This window comes from Falco punctatus, assembly GCF_963210335.1.
Source record: "Falco punctatus genome assembly, chromosome: 7".
Lineage (NCBI taxonomy): Eukaryota > Metazoa > Chordata > Aves > Falconiformes > Falconidae > Falco > Falco punctatus.
In genome coordinates this window covers 22,649,356-22,673,270 of record NC_137587.1, presented here as the reverse complement: position 1 = coordinate 22,673,270, position 23,915 = coordinate 22,649,356, and the positions used below count along the sequence as shown (strand labels likewise).

Here is a 23,915-nt window from a genome sequence, read left to right as displayed (position 1 = left end):
ATGTAAGGCTGACTGCTGCCCTCCATTACCTTCCCCTAATCCACCTGCCAGTAGTCCCGGGCACAGCAGACAGAGGGGTTTGTCTCCTTTTGTCACCATATGTGTGCTCTTAGGGCACACAGTAACAATAAGGACAAAAATACTAGTGGGATTTCATTGTATTGTGTCGATGCAATGTAATTTGGCAACACACAGAGAATGCAGCAGAAAAACAGCAGGGAAGATGGTGATGGGAAACCACACGCTCAGGCTGCAGGAGTCAGGAGTCAGTTTATGCGCAGCCCTGGAAGCCAAATGTAAGTGGGACACTTACACGTGTACATGCATGCACATGCACACAGACACATAGACCTATGGGAATAAGTCAGAAGGTGCAGCAAGCAGCTGAACACAGCCACAAATGCAGAGATCAGTAGCTTACCTCCCAGCCCCCTCAGAAAGAAGGGACGCTTGGACAGGAGCCGCCGTTAACTTTACGTAACCACTCCTTTGCTACCCTGAACTGGGGGTTCCTGGCAGGAACATGGTGCTGGCAGAGCACATGCAGGTACTAAAAAGGCTAAGAGCTCAAACCCAGCTCTCCTGTGAGATAATGTGGCTGGAATTCTTGATTACTGCATAGGTTGCAATTATTTCTTGTCTCCAAGGAAAAGGAAACATCTCTGGGGAGCCAAAAGCAAGGGAAAGGGAGAAAAAGAGCATGGGAATCACTGCAGGGGGAGTTCCATAGGTAAGGCATCCAGAGGGAAGATCACATGGTGAGGCCAGGGAGGTAAAAACCGGAATGGGTGAAACTTGCACCAGTAATGAATAGATTGATGAGTTCTGTTTCTCATACCAGACACCATATTTGTCATAAGGATGAGGCAATACAATTTTAATTGCCTGCACTGAGTTTTGAAGACAGCTGTGCAAGACATTTTTCCATATTATTTTTACCTTGAGTCACCATGTTTTCCCCAAAACTCAGGCTGAGGCTGTGCATACAGATGCCATACCATGTGCCCCCAGTGAAGAAAACAGAAGTGCTCATTCCTTTCTTAAATAAAGGGGGGGAAAGGAAATAATATTTTAATTTTCACACTAGCAGCAAGCAGCAGGCGAGAATCAAGAGGTGCTAAGCGATGCAAGCATGTCCTTTCCAACAGATACCTTCTTCTTCGCCAGCAATAAGTCCTGGTAAGCATTGGAACGGAGGAAGCGCGCATAGCTGTCACTCTTCATCAGCTTGTAAATGTGCTCCTGTGGGATGGGAGAAAATGAAAGACAGAGAATTGTTATCAAACCTCATTTAGACATCACAGGGATTTAAAACACAGTGAATTAGAAGGAAGAGTGACTGATCAAAGTTCTAATTAAGTCTGCTATTATTGATTATCTGTATTGTGGTAGTGTACAGGAGGTCCATCCTGGGGCAGGACCCTGCTGTGCCTGGGGCTCTGTGAACACAAACCAAAGAGATGGCCCTCACCCCAAAGGCTGGCACACATTATTCAGTAATCAGTGTTATCCTGTAAAGATTCTGAAGTTCCCAGGTTATAAGCAGGTGTCTAGCCAGGCTGAAACTACTGGGATGTCTCAAGAAGGAAAAAATAAACAGCAGAAACTGTCCCACAGATTAGGTTCCATTTTACTACTCACAGATACTTGAGCTATCACCCAGCACTCCCATGCTGTTCATGGAATGGAACACATACTTGGACAGGTTTCATCTCCACTTAAAACACATACTTAAAGCAAGCCAACCTGTTAACATCCCGAAAAAGCCTCTGCCTCTGGTGACTATGCAGGGAGGTTTGTGACTAGCTCTGATGTGGACGGCTACACTGCATGTACAAAGTCATGCCAGATGAATCCCTCCTATAGGGTCTTTTTTTCTCCTAGCAAGTCTGTTACCAGTTTGTTCTGAAAGCACTTACTACGTTCATCTTCGAACTTAAAAAGTGGTGTTTCATTGCAGCAGAACTTAATGCCTACCACTTTCCAGCTTCCTTGCTTAGTTTGACTTTCCTGCTGAGAATCCCTGAACAGAGTCAGCTCTTATTCTAATTATCCCTGGATTTGTAATAGATATTATCCCAAACACCAAGAGAATCAAATCAAAACACTTTGACCAAATAAAGACCGAGAACACACTAAAGGGACTTAAGAGAAAAACAGGCATCCTGGACATTTCTCTTAGACTTTGTCCAAGGAAGCACTTTTATAGAGTTAATGAGAAATTTTATCTATACTGATTTATACAACGTGAAATACTCTTTCCTGCCCTAAAGCCATTGCACATGAAACTTCAGACGAGCCAAACCAGACTGAAGTCGCATAGCTTATTTCACAGTGTTAACAAGCCAAGCAGAATTCCCTTATCTTCACCATCACGGGTAATTAGTGATGACCTGTCTATATGCAGAAGAACTGCTTAATTCAGCTTTCTTGCACTATTTGGTGTAGTCCTAAGAGGGGCATAACTGCCACTGGTTTTCCTACCACACAGCATAAATGTATCCTTTGAGCTACAACCTGGTGTAGAACAATTTTTACTGATCAATTTCCATACTTGCTTTTAAACCTGACTGATCCTTATTTGTGTAGCACTACCTATCTGAAGGATAGCACAAGATTTTGCAATAGAAATGCTCATATAAAGCCATTTAGCAACTGTCACCCTTCCTTGCTGCAGAAAAAAAACAAGGGAGGGCACAGCTTCATACTCTCACCTACAGCACTGCCATGAGATTTTACTTTCAGCTCTGGGACATTTGTTCTATTTATTCAGGGCAGAAGGAGCCAAGTACGCACTAAGACAAGAAAAGGGAAAACAATGGCACATCATGGATATGGCCATGAAAAAATTTCTGTTTCCTTGGTGTGAGTAAGGATTTTCAACATCAGCTTTCTCTCAAGTACTTCAGCTAGAGAAACTTGGGATTCAGTTGATTTAAACCCAAGCACATTGCAACCAGTTCACCTGTACTGTTACCTCTTAAGGTTTCTCAAGGAGACTCCATGTCCTCCTAACGAGTTCTTCATAATCACCTGGGGAAAAAAAAAACCCCACCCAACTATATACCTAAAAGTCCTTTTCCTTCTTCCAGGATCATGAGAAGATTGTTGAGTAAGTGGGACAACCAGTCTGTAGCCCCTCAACAGTAAAGGTCTCCAGAGCACCCCTCCTCTTGTTGGTCCTCCCTCGCAGCACCCAGTACAGCAGGGTGCTGGTGGGAGGGGGTGCTGAGGTGGGCAGGAAGGTGCTGTGGGGCTGAGGTAAGGTGGTGGGTGACGGGTATTTTGATTAACATTTTGATAGACATATGTTTCGGGGTTTTTTTACTGTCTCTGGACTCCAAATGGTTTCTTTACCTGTGGTCAGACAACTGGGTATGCTCTGAAAAACAATAACATTTTTGGGAAATAACATTAATTGCCGTGCAGACAGATGACATGAACTGTTTGTAGGCAAAGGAGAACACACCAGGCTGGCCACACAATCCATTGGCATGCCAGCCACAGCTATCATTCTTGCTTGTGTCAAGATGACTTCATGTTTTTGACCTTAAAACACTATAAACTCAATATCTGCCTGTGGGAAGGAGGAAAAATTACTTCGATCCTGAGATTAAATAAACCACAAGCCGACTTCTTAACTGAAGCCTTTCCCTGAAAAACAGGGCTATTGCACACCCACAGCCCACCTGCCACTGCGGTTAGCTGATTGGTATGAAGCACTTTCTCTGCTTTTCATATCTTGGAATCACTGAACAGCAACACCGCTACCTTTCAGCTGTTCACCAAAGATATAATCAGAGAATAACTATTCCTAGGCTTTGAATGCTAATGAAGAAAGAAGGCTGGGCATAGGGAAAGGGAGGGATATGCATAGCTTCAGAAGCACCCCTTACTGCTTAATTGCAAGAATTCAAAGGGCTTGCTTTGAAGAAGCTCTGGACTGGAGGCACGAATGATACATTGATCATTTATTTTACAGCACTGCATTTCTGAAGCACCTACTGGAAGTCTGAGCCAGTTGCTCAGGTCAGCAAAGACTGCCTTCCAATTTGCAACAGTACAGGACAGCTCACATTGCTGTAGCCAAAATCCCCGCTGAGACTGCACCATGAAGGTTCCTGCTAAAATTGTGGCTGCAGTATGTGTTCAGCCCAGTTACACAACAAATCTAGCCGCAGGGCAGGAAATGCCAGTGGCTAGGACATTTGTTTTGATCTTTAGCCTACTCTGTTCTTCACCACCAAGCTATTTTCTGCTATACTTTCTAGAATCTGCAGCTTTCTAGGGAGAACTTACAGCTAGCATTTAGCAGCAACTCATTTCATAAATACATACAAACCTTCTGGAAGTCTAGCAATTGAGCCCATTCTTCTGCAGAAGCCTGAGCAATGAGCAGCGTATCAACAGAGGTATGTGCAAAGATTTAACTGTTCTGTGCACCTTGTGTGAATTGTTTTGTCCCCCTCTATAACAGACTTTTAACTCAGTTTGGATCACTGTAACCCATTGGTCTCTCACTTCTTATTCTCCCCAGCGGCTGCTTTTGTTCCTCCTATCACATGGTGGACAGCAAGCACAACCTCACAAAAGACTGAAATCTCCAGCTGCAGCCAGCATCTCTAGTGATGCACTTAATACACATGACCACTCCCTGACATACCTGACACTGCTAGCAAGAAATTGGAGCCTTCCCATCCTTATGCTGAAAGAACTCTGCATTTTGTAAAGTTGTTTATTACAGGGTAACAAGCTCCTTATTACTGGCTACCTGAATACACAAAGCAAATGCACTACCTGTGTAATTTTTAACAATGCAGCTGCAGCTCTGGACATCACAGCCTCTTGCACTGTCTGGCCAGAATTATCACTGCGACATTTCTTTGCAAGTACCATGGGAAGTTCCTATGCCACATCTGCACAACAGCAGGAGAAACATTTCATCTAGCCAATGCGGCATCTCCCAGCCATTTCTGGGTATCACTTCCCAGGTAAGGCTCAGACTCCCAGCTCCCTGCTCTAGCCTTAAGACAGCAATCCTTTAGGGAGTTACATTGCAAAACCAAAAAATTTAAAGCAATCGCCTAGCAAAATTGCCCAAGTGATCTATTAAACCATTAAACAAGGTAGCATTCTGCTTCTAAAGCCAGATTTCTAAAGCAGGAAAAAAAAAAAAAGTCTTTCAAAATTTGGCCAGCAGTTGAAAGGCATCACGCATCCCACTGGTCTCCCCTGCAGCCTTGCCAGCTATCTCTGAGCACCAAGCTGCCATCTCAGGCCACTGTGGTGGCAGCTGGGAATGGAGACAGTGACTTGACATGTGCGAGCAAGCCCAGGTGAACTGGCTTTTTGAGCTGACTGGTCACTTAGTCCCTCACACAGTGTGCTGTTGATGAGTGCTGGCTGTACAGATGCTCCCCTACGAGGATGGATGCACATTTGGAAATGTCAGTCTATCATGGAGAGTGACAAAATAACCTGCTTTTGTAATTATAGTGGGTTTCATCTCCAGGAAGCAAACAATTCCCTTACAAGACTCTTGCAAGCAAAGTAGGTTTGCTGTCAAACATCCCCAGAACTGTTGTTCCCCAGATCCTCAACCAAGGCAACAGAGGCAATGGGGTCTGCATGCATCTCTTCTTGAGAAAAAGGCAGGCCCCCTTTTGTGTTTTGTGCACCTGAATCACATGTCCTCCGTGGTGGGAAGAACTACACAGCGGTCCTGAGGGCTATCCAGCTTCATTGTGCGTCTCTCTACCACCTAGGCTTGTGTCATGACAGCTATGCTTCAGACAGCATAACCATTCCACTTATCATCACCATTGCATGATATAAAGGAGAACAAACAGTAAATTTTAAAGGGGAAAATCTTGTCACTTCTGTGAATTAGAAAACAATCGAGCCAGCCCGGTAAATCACAAAAAAATCATTTTCTACAGTCACACAAAACCAAGAGGAAATCCCGCCCCTGACAACTGACAGCTTAAGTGCAGGGAAATAAACCCTGATAAGGTTCAGCGTCTCTTGGCTGTTTTCCTTCCAGAAGCTCTATCTTTGGAAAGAGATGAAGGACAAGCTCTGTAAATTTTCTTGACAAGAGGGGAAAGGGGGAGGAAAAGAAAAAAGGAAGTTTGCAATCCAGATTGGACTGTGGGAGGTGGTTAAGATAGCAGAAACTGTCTCAGAGCTGCACCTGCTTCAAATCAATGTGCTGCAATGTGATCTCAGGTCTCTCTCTCTGCCCTTGCAGTCAAAGCACAGTGACACTGAGGAGGGCACAGGTGGCAGCCAAGAAGGACCTTGGGAACACTTGAGAAATACGTGGGGAAAAACCTGAATGATAAAAAAATGATGACACCTGACTTGCACAAAACACCCTGGTAGATCTCAGGAATTGTGTTCTCTGTTGAGAATATTTCTTTTTAGCAGAAAATCTCGGTTCTTTCCTCTGAATTGTGTATATGAGACAAGAGGAACGTTGGTAGTTAAACATCCATTTCTAATCCTACTTGTATCTTACCCACTGTGACATTTTGTGCCAGGCTTGAAACTTTGGGGGGGCTGTGAGGGCCAAGCACAACATTATGACCTTTGAACACCAGAAAGACCTTAACTTTTAACTTGCTGACAGCAAATTTTGCCTGTTTGTGCCTAAACACAGCCATAAGCTTTAGATGACAAGGGGAAATAGGGGGGAAATGCAAATTCTTCGCTTGTTTCAAGAACAAGTTTTCCATTTCCATTTTCCATTTCCATTCCCCATTCTGGGGAGCTTACACTATGGCTAGATAGCTGTTGAGATCCACTTGAGCCCCAAGAATCCACTCTGCCCTTCATAAATTGGTCAGAAACCTCCTTGCTGTAGCTATCCCACTTACACCTTTTGGGTTGTTTTGGAGCACCTCTTCACCCCGTCACCAACACCTGGTATTAGACTAGTCAGAGCTGATCTGGAGACCCCTTTGCATTGCAAATGTGTGAACACCAGCAGCCACCCCTCTGGCCAACTGCAAGGGAGATTTGCAGAACGTCAAATGAATCCATTAGAGAAAAAGCCCACAAGCAATGTAAAGCAGTAGATTAAACAACTAAATAAATAACAGCAAACTGCAATGAACATTAATGTTTGTTCTACCTGTACGCTGGGCACTGGGGGGGAATTTACTGCAGATTTGCACATGACAGAGCAGTGCCTCAGTGAATGCCTTGTGGCCTTTTCTGGAAGGATGGTAGCAGATGTCAGCTGAGGACCTGCCCAGGGTTTGCTTTTGGAAAAGCTGTCTCTATAGAACAAAGAGGATGTGGGAAGGAATGATCAGGGAGATGCTTTTCTGAGCACACAGTGTGCAATTGCTGCACCTTCCAATTAGACTTGGCAGCAGACTAATGCCTTTCTGTCAGCACCTCTACTCTGCACAGACATCTGCGGCAGAGGAGCTGAGGTCAACCCCTGTGCCAGCATGCACACATACTGCAGTCAGTAAAACCTACCTGCTACCCAGGGGCTGCTGGAGACATATTCTATTCACTCTGTCACACTCCTCCCAGCCCACCCTCCAGAATCCTGCCTGACCAGCAGGACCCCCTACCACACCACCACCAGGATCTTCCTAAAAGCCATGGGAAGGAAAGAGACCTACTCCTCCTCAGCAGTTACTTGTGCCAACTGAATGCAACAGTTTTTAGGAGCAATTATGATCAACTGCCATTCAGTCTAACTGACGATGCTGAAATGCACTTTAGAGAAAGCAGGAAAAAATGCTGCATCAGCTCTGGAAGCTGAAGTAGTTGGTAGCAGGCACGGTTGAGATGAGGCAAGCAGTGAAAAAGCTGCAGAAAAGACCTTCACCCTTGCCCTGACTGAACCTGATGGGAAAACACCGAGGGGGGTGGGGGTGGGGGCAGGGAAACACAGGGATTTTATTCTAATTCCCCTTAATGTCTCCACATCCCCACTAAGAATGCCTCTGGATCTGCTTATTCCGGTCCCTGCATTTAAGATTTTACTCTTCTCCAAAATGCTGTACTGCCTGCTTTGAGCTGACTGCATACATTAACCAGGGAGAACCCTCTTCCCAAAGCCTTACTGGTACATGACAGTACTCCTGTCTGGCAGGATGAGGGATAAACGGTTGCCCCAGCTGCTTCAGGACTGCTAGGCTTTCCTTGATTTATAGTTTAGAAAAGAAATGTTTCAGGTTGGTTAATGGCACATAAGGGTCTTGGCCTGAGCATGAATTGCTCTAGAAAATCTGAGCAATATCTTTTTGGGTGACACAACAATTTACACCCACAGTTTAACTGGTGCTTTTTCTTCACGCTCAACCAAGTTGTTTTTGCTACAAAGGAAAAAAAAAAAAAGAATAATTATACAGTAATATAGACTAACCTCTCTGCTAAACTAAAAAAAAACCCCATAAAACCTCTTTTCAGGCCACAAATGAAATTACACCGAGCTGAAGGCACAGGAACGTAAGAAAGCTTTAGCAGGAGGGATAACTGTAAGCAATGAGAACTCGTTTTGAGTAATACACAGAAATCCTTTGTTTAGCCCTGTAGATACATAGCTGGAAACACAATGTAAATCTTTTGTGGGAAAGTGCATTGATAAAAGTAACACATACATTTAGCTTTGGCTTCTCTGTAAATTGATGAGACAACTAGTTTGCTTCACACTTTCAAATACAGAAATGGGAAGGCAGAGCTGCCAGGGGGCCCACGGCAGGAGGAGTGTGGAGGACTACAGAGGTGAAGGGTTGTTGAGCGGTGTGCTGTTAAGGGGTCAGCCTGGTACTGCAGGAGGATTTAGTCCTAAATATAGCAAGGGCTATCCTGGGAGACAAGAGTGGGCTGCTGGGAGTCTAAGGCCATATGAGCAGCTTTAGGTTTTGAGAACAACGATCATGGCTAAGAGGCTGATTCTTTCAATATGGGCCAAATCCTGGCTACTGGCAAAAAGCCAAAGTGAACAGGTTTTTCCTGGGAGGAGGGGACAACCTCATGTAGCATTTGGGAGACTGGCATCTTTTTTCCAAACAATACAATATCTAGGAGTTGCAGCAATGAAGACGGGGGTTTTCACTCTGATAGATGTTGTGGTATAGCTATGATATTTAACTACTTAAATTTTATGGTCAACACCCTGACACTTGCAGGGCTCTCTGCAGCTTCTTCTTTCTGTTTTCTCTGGAGACAATCCTGCCAAAAACCTGAGTTGTACCATGGAGAGGAACACGCAGAATCCCTACACAGCAGAAAGGAAATTCTGTTGTACTGGGGCAGTCTGTATCCCATAGGACAAAGCATATAGCTTCTGAGTAAATGTGGCTATGCTGAGATAGGGACCACCAGCCCTGCTTTGATGTCTATCTACAGAATATGTGCTGGATACATAAATAGTCTCCCATGCTTCATCAGCATTTTGGCTGTAAGGTATGTGCTGCTGTATCACCTTGGATTGCCTTTAAGTGATTGAGCTCAAGCTCTTGGAGTCCATGCTACAAATGCTTATTGTAATCTTACAACTGTTTGCCAACTAACCCCATCATGACAGCACACAACATTCCTAACTGCTGTGGGCTGAGAAGGGGAGATGCGAAATGTAGTATTGATAAATCTCCCCAGGGTTTTTTTTTTAATTATTTTTCAAATAAGAAGGGTGAATACTCAAAGAGATAACAAACCCCTAGGAAAAGTAAAGACCACAGTGTTCCTGCAGCACATGGGTTTGGTAGGTGTGGAACTGAGTCATCTGCAAGAACATTTACCCATCGTCCATGAGGAGTGGACTCCTGGAGTCCTGGTTTCTTGAGTAGAAAGGGATGCACTTGCAAGCACTTTCACTCCCTGCTTGGGAGAAACAGAACAGTGTCAGCTGCTTCCTGACCTTCACAGAAAGAGGAAATACTCTTGCTCTGGATTTGAAATGAAGTTGTTTCTTGCATTCAGGAAGCACAGGGCACACCACTAGCACAAGAGTCCCAGAGTCTGAGTGATAAATTCAATTTTCAAGAAAGCTAGAGGTTTTTCCATGTAATCCATTTAAAGGTATTTTTTGGAGTTAGGAAATGTCTGGCACATGAGGCACTGTTATTGCTTATGCATGTAGTTCTAGCCAGCTTGGCAGGATCAACACCCTGAGTAACAGGCAGACTATTGTCCTGTGGGAATACGCTGACTGTTCTTGTCACCCCATTCCCATGATCTTTCCTTTGGAGAGATCTGCTGTCTTCTGTCACTGTGCATGCAAGGAGAGAGCTCACTCATTATGTTTTCCTAGCCCTTTCTCTGCCTGTGTCTAATTGAGGGGTATTAGCTTAGACAGTAGTTTGATCCCTGATGCCTTCAGAGACAGAAAGCCAACAGCAAGACAAAGGCTGGATGTTACATGTTATAACATACAACATGACTACTAAACCACAAATTAAAATGAAAGGCAAAGGATAAAAGAAGTACTTTCTGATGTGTGATGCGTATGTACATTTAAAAAAAAAAAAATCCCATGAAAGTAATAACACTGAGTATCTGCTCCTGTGTAAACCTCTGCTTCAAGTCTTTTGTTTCCAGCTTCGGGCAGCATCAGGCATGCCAGCATGAACCTCCACCATCACTTTCCTATTTTTGCTCCAGACATCCAAGCTCTTCTGGGTGTATTTGTTGGGGGGTCTTGGTTTTAGATTCTGCTTGGTTGTAGGTTTTTTGAAATCCACACAGGAAGGAGCCTGAATTTTCGTTTGTGTGTTTAAGAAACACACAGCAACAGTGAGGTTTTGCGTGAAGGCTGTTTCCACAGTCACTGTAACCCACATATAAGCAAGGCAACCAGAGTGCAGTGTAAGGAAGGATTTCTTCCTCCAGTTCGACAGAATCAGAGCCAAAGGAGGAGAAGAGAATAAAGGTCAAGTCCTTGTGCAGTCCCTAAACCTACACAGGAAAGTCCAGGCTGTCCAAAGCCTCCAGGAGGCCTGGGTACCATCCACGTTTACATATGGATGCAGCACTGCAGTGCTTTCAGTTCCCTGTAGCATAAGTGCCAGGTCTCTGGCATGTGCCTGGGACTGCCCCATGTCCCCCTGCTGACTGCCTGAGCTGCTCTGGTGTTACCTTGATTCTCCATCCTTAGTCACTTGTCCTTTAAAGGTATGCACGTAATGGGGGTGACTGGGTGAAACTTCAAGAAAATAGGAACAACGTTTCTTCAAGTTCTTACAAAGATGATACAGATGCACAATGAATGATTATTTTTACATTTTCCTTCTATGCTGTGATTTTGCTCAAGGCCTACAAAAGGAGTTCTGTATGCCCACTGAACAGGCACCAGGCATACACTCCTCTACATGCTTGTTTTCACATCCTGTGCACGCTTGAAAAGACAAAGTCAGTGGAAAAGCAATCACCTTCATTTTCCCTTCTTTAGTAGAAAATGACATTCCACTTCCAAGAGATCCTTGCTTACACTTGGAGGTTGTTTTTGAATTCAACAGGATCCTGTCAAGTTCTGCCAATGCTCCCAGCTTCCTGATGGAATCAGAATGCAAACTGAGGACTGATCACTGATGATGAATCCTGCAAGGGGTCATATCTCTATCACAGTCCAGAACAAACTGAACCAACACCTGGGGCAGCTGAGAGCATGAACTAGGCCCAAATCTTAAATTTCGAACTAGATTTAAGGAAGATTTTTTTTCATGATAAGGGTGGTGAAAAACTGGAACAGGTTGCCCAGAGAGGTGGTAGACGCCCCATCCCTGGAAACATTCAAGATCAGGTTGGATGGGACTCAAAGCAACCCAATCTAGTTGAAGATGTCCCTGTTCATTGCAGGGGGTTTAGACTAGATGACTTTTAAAGGTCCCTTCCAACACAAATTATTTTATGATTTTATGATACAAATGTGGGCCAAGTACATTTCTGGTTTGAGCAGCCTGGAGTTTGGCATTATGGTCTAAATCTGCTCTGGAATTAGCCAAGGATCTGCACTGTACAGTTAAAATCCCTAACTGAGCCCGGATTAGAACTGAATTTCCCCGAATCATCTTCACAGAAACAATAGCCTATTAGCTCAGGTAAAGGAATGTCAATCTAAACCTCTATTTATTAAAGAATAAAAATAAACAAAGCAAACAGGAAACTAATTCCAAAGACAACTACATGGCTTACCTTACTCTAGTATGCCTGGCTCTGAAGCCTACCAGTAAACATCCCTACAAGCAAACATTTCTATCAGGAGATACAACACATTCTTGTGATACCAGTTCTCAATGCCAAGGGACTGAGGAAGGGATTAAAGACTTTTAGGAGGCACAAAGACATTTCAGGGGAGGCAAGGAGTTGCTTGAAAGTGGTGGAGTTGGGGGGGAATGTTTAAAAACTAATAATGTGTTGTACAGATAAGTCATAATCGTCACACTCACAGCTCTGGGTTCCCATGTTAAAGACAAATTACTTTGGCTGTCAGCAGCTTCATTAGCCAAAAGATTTCAGATGGACCCAAACCTATTTACTTTTCAGAGCTGGCTGTGCCTGCTTCATATTGCAGGGCTCTGCACTGGTTGTTCAGTGATGCTGATAACTCCTGTGGGAGCTTACATCCTGCTAAGTAGTTCACTGTTTAATTGAACTGACCTTTCCCGATGGTGCCCCTTGTATTAAAAGCTGCTTTACTCCCCAGTGAAAATGGTTTGATAATCACAATATTTTACTCAGTGGACAGTTGTTTAAAAGCAGAAAATAATCAGCTAAATTGGTAGGCTTGCCTCTGGAGAGGCCCAGCACTAAAATGACAAAAGGTGCTGCAGATCAAGATAGCTGGCAAAGCTGAAGATCAGGACAGAGCCAGGAGCAGGGGCTGTGCTGCTTGAGGACGGGGGATGTCGGCAAACTCGACGGCTGGGGGAGATGAGTGCCAGCTGAGCTGGCACAGTATGCTCTGTTCAGGCTAAGGCGAGGCGGCACAGCTAGAACGGGGCATGGGGTGGGCAAGGGCACACACAGGAGGCACGGCAAGAGAAGGCGGCTCTGTGCAAGCTGAGCAGCGCAGGATTGCAGAGTGCAGCAGCAGAGAGGGACACGCAACAGGGCACATATCTTAGATTGAGGTGGGGATAGCAAAACACTTGCTTCTGTAACACAGGAATTCATCTTAGAGAGAGATCTGTCCGAAACCATAAATGCACACCAAATTCAGGTTAGTATTAGGAGCCCTTTGAGGATGTTTGGAGCTGAGATTTTCAATTCACTTGTCTTAAATAGAGGAACCACTTGCCTTCAGAGTGTGAATGGTCTTGGGACAAAGAGGTCTTAAGTGAGAGGCACGTTTGTTGGGAGCCCCATTTTCTCCCTGTTTTCTTCTAGGCTAGTTATCTTACCAGATGGTTGTGCAGCATCTGGGAGAGCTCTTTGGGGCTGGGAGCCAAGGTTGTGCAAAGCACATCCTTGTAGGCTGTTAAGCACCTGATAACAGACAATGTTTTGCTTTCAACTTCTAGTTATGTTGACTAGCCCGAAGTATACTGTGCTCTGCTATACCTTCCCCTTCCCAAGTACAGCAATGTGTTCATTCCCAGTGCTTTTTATACTGAATTGGCATTTTACAGGTCTCCCAGGTCATCACAAGGGCTAGAGTGCCACATGACCTTCTATTTCTCTACTGCAGGAGTAGTAATTTCATTTTCCCAGTTCAGCCAACCCTTTTCTTTCCTCTTGGTGTCTCAGAGCTGCAGACATTCAAAGAATGTGCTGTTCAGTAAACTAAATTTTTTCTTGTTCTTTATTCCCAAGGACATTTCAGTTGTTTTCCTCTTTGTGCTAAAGCTACACAGGACAGGACAACAGTCATATTTTCCCTCCCACAGTGGGGTGTTTTGACTTGTTGTGTCTGCTTGAGACTCTAGGAATGCAGGATGTGTGGGAATCTCATGGGCTGCTGGTGCCAGGGTGCTGAGATAAGGCAGCTGGACTCTGACCTGCTGCAGATTAATGGACAACAGAGCCCCTGAAGTGGCAGCGCTGACCTGGGGGAGATGCCAGCACAAAACCTGGGAGATTCAGAGCATGCTGTGGGGACCTACATTTGTTCCCATCAAGTGGATGTGCAAACAAAAATGTCCCCTCTCCAGGATGAGCCAGTAAAAGCCACATTGCCCCAGCTCCACCAGGGCACCACACCCTTCAGCAGCGGCCTGTTCCCCTCTGCTTTTGTTAGACAGCCTTCTTAGTTATCTGGTCAAGCAGTCAGAAACAGCTTGCTTGGCTGTTGGACAGCTACCAGAAGCCCACTGCACAAGAAGGTAACTGGGTTCACTTTCAATATTATCCCATCCTCTCTTGGCACAGATTCAGTCTCCAAGAGAGACCACAGCTAGGCCTGAGGGTCTACCTTTACCTCATACTTTTGTGTTCATGAAGCAAAACAGATGAATTGAGGACAACCATCAGCATAAAAATCCTCTGAAATAAAATTAACCCAAGGAAATAAAATTGCAGTCTAACTGCAAGAGCTCCAGCTTGATTTCATCAACTCCCTTTTGAATGGCAATTACATTGTGAACTGATCAGTTCAAGCCTAAATCCTCCATGTCTTCTTCTGATTAAATACTCATTGTCTAAACATCCATCTTACTCTCAGTACTTCTACTTATCAATTTAATCAATTCCCTCATTATTCACCTATCTGCTTTAGCCTGCATTTTAGCATCATATTTTTTTTCAGGTGATGCAAATTTACAGAAGTTCACTCTAACTGCAAAGCAAAAAAATACATCTTAGACAGAATGTCTTCATACTCCTGCGTTTCTCAGCTTTAAAAAGAACATTTAAGTTGCCTGATATTCACAGGGGATTGCCTTGAAACTCTGCGAACATTCCTTCTATGCTAGCCCCAAGGAGCAAGATTGCATTCAGGAAAATACAGTATTTGATGCTGGTTTGAAAAATTCATTGCCTAACCTTGTATAAGTGGTCCACAACATCTCCCCTGAGATGGAAGTATTTTGTTAGTGGAGTATTTTGAAGAATTGCCTTTGAACGCCAATTTAAAGAAAATACAGGAACAGGGATCCTTTTCATTTGCTGTTGGTTTTACTACATGCTTTTGATAAAAATGATTATGAGGAGGATAACTTCTAATTGCATCCCTGATAATATTTGCCAAATGATCCCTTCTTCCTTTTTCTTTTTTAGCCTTTATAAAATTATATTTTCACTTTCTCAGAAGGTTAGGCAGCTTTATCCTAGCTTGTAGCACTTTTTCTCAAATTATCTGTTTTCCTAAAGGCATTTTCTGTGCACAGTTTATCTGTAAAATTTCCCTGATAAATCTGAGGCCCTTAGGAGGGAAGGATTAAGCTCACTGCATTGCCTACTGTCCTATCATTATTCTAAGGTAGTGTCTGGTGGACAAGTCTCGAGCTGTGCTGGAGGGAGCTGCTGCATTTGGGGTTTTGTGGGGGGGGGGATATAATTAACTGTAAATAAATAAATGATAAAAAAGGTGTATTAACCACGATTTTGCTATGATAACAGCCATACTGTAAATAAGCCAGACTGGTGACAGGGACTACAGAGAGCCAAACTGAACTTTATAGCACTCTTTCATCTTTGCTTTCCCTGAGACATGGCTCCAGCTCCCTGCACCTTGCAGACTTGTAAATTTTGGAACAATTTGTTCCCAGAGGAGCATTAGCCTGTTATAACTGATAGATTCAAAGAAAATATCATTTACCCAGCTTGAATAGATATCCTCAAAGTCACTTCAAACTGTATGTCTCCTTTTTCTTACAAGTGAGTAATGACAATGGGATAGCAGAATATCACAGAAACTGAGTTTTATTAGCCGTAGTTCCAAAAAATCAAGAACCAACCTGTGCATCTTCATATGTATATCTCCCTGGGTCTTTGACATTTTGGCTTGTTTTCTCATAGCTGTGGGAATCCAGGTTGATAGCACTTTGGGCCCCAGGAGCTAGAAACTCTTGCCAGATTTCTTCCACTCTGGTGGTTACATCCTGTAGAGGTTGTTTCTTAAGATCTTGGACAGCCAACCAAAACCTATACTAGGCAAAAATAAAGAGGAGAAAAGAGAAAAAGACAGAAATGTAGGTAAGACGTGATGGATAAGCCTGGGCACAGTCCCGAAATACAGATGTAGAGCCTATCCTCGCATCTAGCTTAATTCACAGAAGACTCTCCATTTAGCATGATTAGCAAGAGTAAGGAGCAATATACTTTACACCAAATCCTTACACTGTGGCTAAGATTAGAACAGTGACAAGATACACTGTCTTCCAGGACAAAATCCTGTTGGCGGTGAGGGTGGGTAGAGGAGCCAGCAGCCCAGTGACTCCTGCGCTGTTGCTGACCCTCACTTCCTTACCAGATGCAGGCAGTACCTAACCACCCCAGAAACACCTGAAATTATTGTACTCAAATGAAGCCGCTAAACCATATAGCCTGGTCCCCTACCTGCAATAGAGGGAAACAGCCAATTTGGGAAAAAAACACATCTGCAGTGCCAGTGCATGCAAGGCCAGGCTAAGTCCTTCTTGCCTGTCCCTGCTCCTCCCCTACCAGAAGGGAGCCTAATGCCACAGCCCTGACTCACCCAAAACACTCAACCATATCCCATCATACGGCTTTCCCCACTTCCTGGCAGGCTGTGAGTAAAATGGACTGGGGTGTGCTCAGACACTACATTAGTATCTGTGGAGTCACATACTGGTGGTGACATTTGGTTTTATAAACTGAAATAGTGTATTTGGGGTTGGCGGAGGGGTGTGTGCGCGTTGTCCTTTTCCATATTTGAGATGTTAAGTGTGCCTGACGTCCTGCCTTGTTATTTGAACCACAAGTGACACCCCCACTTATCACACGCATGCAGAGAGTAAAGGCTAGCACTCACAGTGCAACAACCTGATGCCACATGTGGCTTGCTTTGCTTCGAAAACATTTTATCATTCAATTTCAGATGCGATGGGAATATACGAATGCAGAAGAGGCATGGAGAGAAAAGATGCTAATCATTCCAGAGTAGCTGGGACACTTCAGACAAACACTTGGCTAGAGAGAACATTTTCTGCTGGCTTATCTTCTGCCCCTGGAGCCGGGGAGGTGGGCTGGGAAAGCACACTCATGAGAGAACCAGGCGCACTGTGAAGTGACAGCTTGCCAGAACAGGAGCGCCATCCATTTTAATAACCATTTGGCTCAATCTGAAAACCAACCAACCAGACCAATCTGACACTAACAAGAACAAGCTCTTTTTACTGCAAGCCATTGTGAATTCATGCCCAAGGCTGGATGTCCTCTTCAAGGCAAAGGGGAGTTTTGTCTTGGTAAAAATTTCAAAGCTATTCACTATGGCTTGTATCTGAAAATCAAGGAACATCAAAGAGGGGTACCAAGCCCTGCAGCCTCAACTCCAAGGCAAATTCCCTGCCATGAGAAATCATCCCGAAGCCAATACATAAGCAGGGCTTCCTGCAGGATTTATACAGCATTTACAAGAGAGAAGCAGGTATTTCTGCCCAAGAAAGGAGCAAAGAGATGATGGCTGCACTGGAATTCGTGCTCAATTATGAAGTGCAAACGCACTCCCTGAGTCATCCCGCAATGACTGAAGCGCCAGCCCAGCCAGCCCCAAGTTCACAAGGAGTCAGGAGAAGATCCCACATCGCCTCCTTCCCTTCTCTGGGAGGCAGACACCTCTCGCACAGGGCAGGGGAGGAGAGAGATGTACTGGTGTGTCCTCTCCGCAGGTGACCTATAAGCAGGGCAGGGCTGGCACGGGGGCTGCCTGCACAGAGGGAACAGCAGCATCGATCACAGGTTCTTTGCCCTTTATAAAACAGCATGTAAGACCCGGAGAAGGCTTATAACATGGTGTTCTAAACTGCTCTCAGAGACATAAACCATTTCAACCTCAATCAGCTTGTAATTAAGCTGCTGTCACTTGCAGGAGATACCCGTAAAGGTGCTTTATCCTGCGCAGCCCCCCGAAAGGCGCAGAGCGCTCCCGGGCCCCAGCGCGCCCACCCTGCCCCGCAGGGCACCGCCGAGGGGCTCAGTCCCTGCTCACAGCCGCCCCTCAGCCAGGGGACCGCTGGGGGGAGGGCAGGGGGCTGCTGCAAAACAAAAATTAACGTTAAAACCTGACCGAGAGGCACAACATGGATGACTCCAGAAACTGAGGAAGGGCTGCCAGCATAAGGACAGCGTTGTACCCCCACCTTGGGGAAGGCTGCGATACCCCTGCCAGTGAAACGGCCACACGGGTACACCGCCCGCCCCAACAGCGCCCTGCCGGCACCCGGGGCGCCCCCCGCCTCGTCCTCCCTCCTTTTCACCCAGGGAAGAAGTACCGTTTTTAACATCGCAGCTGGGAGGGGACATGAACGAAAGCAGCAGGTATAAATCAACACGCAGTTCAAACAGAGGAACTATTTACGTCTTTGTGCTGCTTAACGGCCAGGTCCCTGGTGCGGCGAGCCTGGCGTGGCGGGGACCGGCAGAAATCTGCCCTCCTTGGGGCACGCTGGGGACAGACGCCTGCAGCGGGGCTGCCTGCCATGGGCACGGTCCTTCGCTATCGTGGCTGTGGGCGAGGGCAAGGGCCCCCCCGCCCCAGCCCCCCAGCCCCTCTGCCTGCTGCTCCTGGGCAGAAGACGCCTCTCCGCAGCCAGGCAGCGCTCGCCAGCGAGACGGCCGGTAGCTGCGAACGGCTGCCGGGAGGACGGGGAGGTGCCGGCACCCCGGCCCAGCCCCCGGAGGGGCGCAGGCTGCCCCTCGGGCCGGCCGCCGCCGGAGGAGCCCGCCGGGAGCGCGCAGCCGGCTCAGGCGCGGAGCGGCCGTGCCGCCTGCTGGCCAGGCGGGGATGAGCCCGGCCCGGCCCCGGGACCCGGCCCCGCCGCCCACCGCCGGCCCCGCGCCCCAACCTCCCAGTGTGGCACCTGCCCTTGTGGCTTTGGCAGTGGTTAGAAACTTCCCCCGTAAATGCTTTTTATTTGAAAAACGAGGGGCTTGCATGGGTTTCACTTCAGTAGATACGCTTCCCTCGATGCCCCAAACTTTTCCTTTCCCGATACAAACTAAAAAAAAAAAATATTAAAAATTGGCAACAAGTTTCAGCCATCGGGGGTCACAGAAGATAAAAACACTTCCTGTGGGTAAAGTTCTTTTCTCGGTAACTCAGTTTTCAACATACGTTCACAGTAACGCACAAAACACCCGCATTCGTGCACTGCCAGCTTTACAGTGCATTCCTATAAGGTGTCATGTGTTCTCTGAGGTCTGCACAGGTGCGCAGTCTCCTTTCCCTTCAGGTAAAATTCCTATTTTCCATATTTCTACTTAGTTGTTTCTCTTTCCAGCTGACACTCTTTGAAGTTGGGAGGAAAAAAAATAATCAATCCACCAGTTAGATGAACATCGCAGCAATCTCAGGATGTCTCGGGAGATTTCCAGGTCATAAAAAATGTATAAGAACTCTCTGTTGGCTTTTTTTGGTTTTGTTGTTGTTGTTTTTTTTTTTGTTGTTGTTGGTTTGGTTTGGGTTTTAATTGAGGCTTGGCATTTTGTCTGCTATATTTTGGGTACTTCAAAAATCAACAGAGTCAAAACAAATTGTAGATGAAAGGCAGCAACAGAAAGGAGAAAAAAAAAGAGAGCAAGAAAAAGAGTTAAAATAAAACCAGAGAGAAAAATACCCAACTGACTGGCTTTCATGCTCTCACATAAATAATGGACAGCCAGTAAATAAGTAAGTTACAGGGCTCAGCTGAGCCCAGGAGACTGGTGGACATGATCCTGCAAGTTTATTAGAACACAGAAACACAGCTGGAAGGAGACCTGGGAGGTCACCGAGTCTAGTCTGTTGCTATCTCCGGCAATGCCTCACTCGAGATCCCCACCGGGACCAATTTTTCTCAGCTAGGAAGATATGGAAACACCCCACCACAATCAGCCTGTGATCTGGGACTTGCACCACTGGGTATAAGAGCAGGATGTGGTCCCCTTGCTATACCACCAAATTATGTTAATTTCAAGGCATTCTCAAGTGCATACTTCACACAACCTTCTCTAGCATTACCAGGAATTTCTAGGTTTTCCAGCAGTTACTTTCTCAGATCTGCCTTGAGGACAACACAGAAGCCTACAGGACTCCTGCCAGTTTTAATGAAGATAATACTGACGTTTCCCAAGACATAATACATCCCCACCTGCAACAGTTCCCAGATCTCTGGATAGTTACTGGGAGAAGAGTCCTTAAAAAGATAACTACAAAGGCAATTTTTCTAGCAAGGTGCTAGATGCTGTGCTCTCAGAAAGTTTCTTACAGCTTCCCAGGGTTTGGGTGGGATGCATCTCACTTAACTGTAGATGTGTGCCATGCAGACACTGTCATTTGAATCAGTCTCTTCAGGCTTAGAGATGGTAGAGACAGACAAGGACTTTACAGTCTAATTTCGCTGCTTTTAGTTTTGTTCCCACTCAAAGCTGAAACACATCCTTCCCGGGTGATGCACTAACTCCTCTTCAGCTTCCCTTCTCTCACTGTAAAGGGAGCCTGGATGATACAGAAGAAAGCACTACTTCCAAGCTGCCAACTTAGGTGAGACAGATCCCAGCCTTGCTGTTGGGCATAACTTAAATGTTGCTTGCATATTTAAGCATCCAGCAGTTGCTTTCCTTTCTGCCACACGCTCCTAATACGAACTTGGGAGCTTTCTCTGCCACACCTGAACCTTGGAGAGCCACCTTCTGCTCTCTAGCACCACTGCTAATAATACATCTATTCTAATTTTCTTCATTAAAATTTCTGCCTTTACATCCTGTTGATATTCAAAGCTTTAAGCAGGCTTTGGAATACTGATCCAATATTAAATAATAATCATACCACATAAGCCAATACCATGATAATGATTCCCTAAGAACGATAGCTATGTTCCCATATTACCAAATAACGATACCAGTGTCTTCCAAAAAGGATACGGGATTTAACCTCTCTACCCCCCACTGACTTGCAGCCTCCCTTTGCTACAAACCATCTCAAAACCAAACAGAATGCACATCAGCAGAGGGAGCAGCTCTGACTGACCGAGGAAGGCACACACTTGCCTTCTCATAATGAAACTTTCTCCATTTGTTTTAGTAGGACAAAAATGAACATGGGGGACATCTGTTAGTCATAAAACCTGCTGGATTTCCTTAGTGCAACCTCAGATATATGTTTCAGAAAACCCATCTGAGGAGTATTTTATTACAGTATATTAATTTTTGCACTTCTTCACTACAATTTAATTGCAAATGAGCACCACTGTACAGAAGTACAGTAAGGATATACAAATTCAGTACTTGTTCAGCAATAAAATTTCAAGCTCATTTATGTAATTTAGTAACACTCCCTTGTTAATCTTACAAGTTAACTTTCAGGATTTTAAAAATAACAAACATAGAAGTGCATTGATTTTTCACAGTTTTGCTGCTAGCATGCTTTCTGTATTTCTCCTTGGACAGACAAATCCGAAAAAGACGATGGTCAGGTCCAATGTCATTTGAAGTCACTTTCTGGGGAATTTCCCTTTCAGATCTTGCAGGCTAGCAGACCGCAATAAAGCACACTAAAGCAATTGTTCACATGCTTTACGAATCTGTTTGATTTTCTAAGTGAAAAAAAATTAACAAAATGCAAACTTAAGGGCTGTGCAATCAAGTTCTTAGCTGGTGTAAACTAAGAACAACATCAAACCCGCTCATCACCAGCAAAGGGCAAAATCCAACTGACTGCACGCTCAGCTGACAGCAGATTTCCTCATGCTGGGAGCAGGCATGATTCTGCCAGTGAGCCTGCAAGCTCTCTGGCCGCCTCTGCCAATGACCACTGGGCATACTGGAACAGGACTGCCCCAAAGAAAGCATGTGAACTGGTCCCTGTGCCCATCCACGTGCTGAGATGGCACCAGAACACCACAACAAAGCCTCCACAGTGTAATTCAGACTGTGAAAAAAAAGTGGGTTTTACTGGATACTGCCATATCTAGGGCAGTCAAATTACATTACTGCTGGATTCTTTTGTGTCTCCAGGGCTAACCAGGGGTAGGTGAGGACTGTTGCAGATATCCATCTAGTGCCTCTGCTATAAGGAGCAGGGTTAAGGATCCATCATGCAAGAGTACAAGAGCACAGACTAGCACCCTGACACCAACTCGAACCCTTGCCTTCAGCACAGGCTGGCAGCTGCAGACTGCCCTGCTGCTAACCACCATTGTCCTGCTTCTGCACAAATGGATGAACGTGGCAGTAAATTTGGCTGTTTGTCACATGCAGGTGAGAGTCAGTAACCAGTTACGGTTCAGTAACCTTAGTCACTGAATATCAACCCATCAACCTCTACCTGTTCAGGCTGCCTCTCCGGCTGGCATGAGCTCTCTCCTATTTTCTCTGCAGCACCAAACAAAGAAACTAACATTCAAATGCTTGCAATCCTGAACACTAATCCCAAGGTTTGCCCCAGTCCTGTGTCAAGCATAATCCTGGGAATCTCAGTTTCTCAGAGCTCACTGTAATACATACGCTTCTGCTGTTACGGGACCTGTTTTGGTTTGGTTGTATCTGCAGGATACAACAAAACACTAGCTCTTCCATGGATGGTACCCACAGCAGAAGAGCTGCTTTTCCTAAAATAAACTTGAGGGTTAGTGTTACAATTAGAGTTAAGATTCAGGACAAGGATGATAAAACCTGTGCCTATATCCTGATTAATGCTAGGACAAGCAGTGGGCTTGCTGTGTAGGCAGGGCTGTGGCTTTAGCTGGGGGTCTATGGGGTATATCTAGCTAGACCTCTCTTCTTCTGTTGGTGTAAGAAGATACCAGGTATCAATAAGGGAAAATGGCTTAATACATTAGATCTGAGGTACACAGGGGTGACTAATGAATCCTAACACATGGAGTTTAGCACTTAGTTTTGCAGCTGGAAGGACTGAAGAGAGCGGCACACCCTTTGAAGGACTGCTACCCCAGAATGAAGCATGCTGTTGGCACTTCCAATGTCTTTTCATCAATTCTGCAATGGGACTGTACCTTGGAGCAATGTACTAGGGCCAGAGATCGGGTTTAGAACAGTGTTATGGATATGGACAAGGCCAGAGGGGCTGGATCTTCTAGCAAAGGTTTTGTCTTCGTCTAGTGTTGGTTTGCCACCAAAAGGGCATTTTATTGCTGCTCTCTGTTCCTGCTGTAGTTGAAGTAGCAGAATTGTGCACAACAGATTTATATACTCTCAGTCTGATGTAGGATCACATGGCTGTCTACATCAGGGGTCCTCCAACTACAGCCCGTGGGCTGGATACGGCCCCCCAGGGTCCTCAATCCGGCCCCCGGTATTTACAGACACACACCCACCCCCCCCCCCGGGGTTGGGGGGGGAAACCAAGCAGCCGCAGATGGCTGCCTGCCACTGCATCCGCGCGCCGGCCCCCTGCTTAAAAAGTTTGAGGACCCCCGGTCTACACAATGTTTCATAAAGCAGTTTTATCTTCTTCACAACATGAGAAGCCAGGTACTCAGAATCCCCATACAGAGACAGTGCTATTAAGGTGAGAGTCAAGCTCTGGAACAGTTGTAAGGTGCCAGAATTAAACAGTAGCTGTTGCAAACCCGACTTGGTGCATGCCAGGACTGCAACAGTTTTTAGCCACATGATCGCCATACTATGTTTCCCTCACACAACCCCTGCCACAAATACATATGTAAATCCTATATATTGTTGGGGGCTTAATAGTGATACACTGTGTTTCATCACATTATTACAACTTTGCAAGACCTTTGCATGCAACACTTAACAGCACTGGCTCTGCTAAACACTGCTCCCGAGATTACTTACATAGCTCTAGTATTGGCATCCATAGTAGTGCTATGGGC

The 23,915-nt window shown here is 45.4% G+C and overlaps 1 protein-coding gene across 9 annotated transcripts in view; it reads right to left on the bottom strand.

Moving 5' to 3' along the window:
• The window catches only part of RGS6 (regulator of G protein signaling 6), a gene marked incomplete at its 3' end in the record, with an annotated part of 299,068 nt that overhangs the window by 26,020 nt on the left and 249,133 nt on the right, over positions 1-23,915 (bottom strand). For 8 of the 9 annotated variants that reach the window (XM_080397630.1, XM_080397629.1, XM_080397631.1 and 5 more), the window contains 2 exons: positions 15,861-16,047; positions 1,153-1,242 (listed from right to left, as the gene is read on the bottom strand). In XM_080397630.1, the coding sequence (XP_080253756.1) occupies positions 1,153-1,242; positions 15,861-16,047 (277 nt within the window). Of the gene's footprint in view, positions 1-421; positions 1,243-15,860; positions 16,048-23,915 lie in introns of all 9 variants that reach the window. The other variant, XR_013929786.1, reaches the window with a different exon arrangement.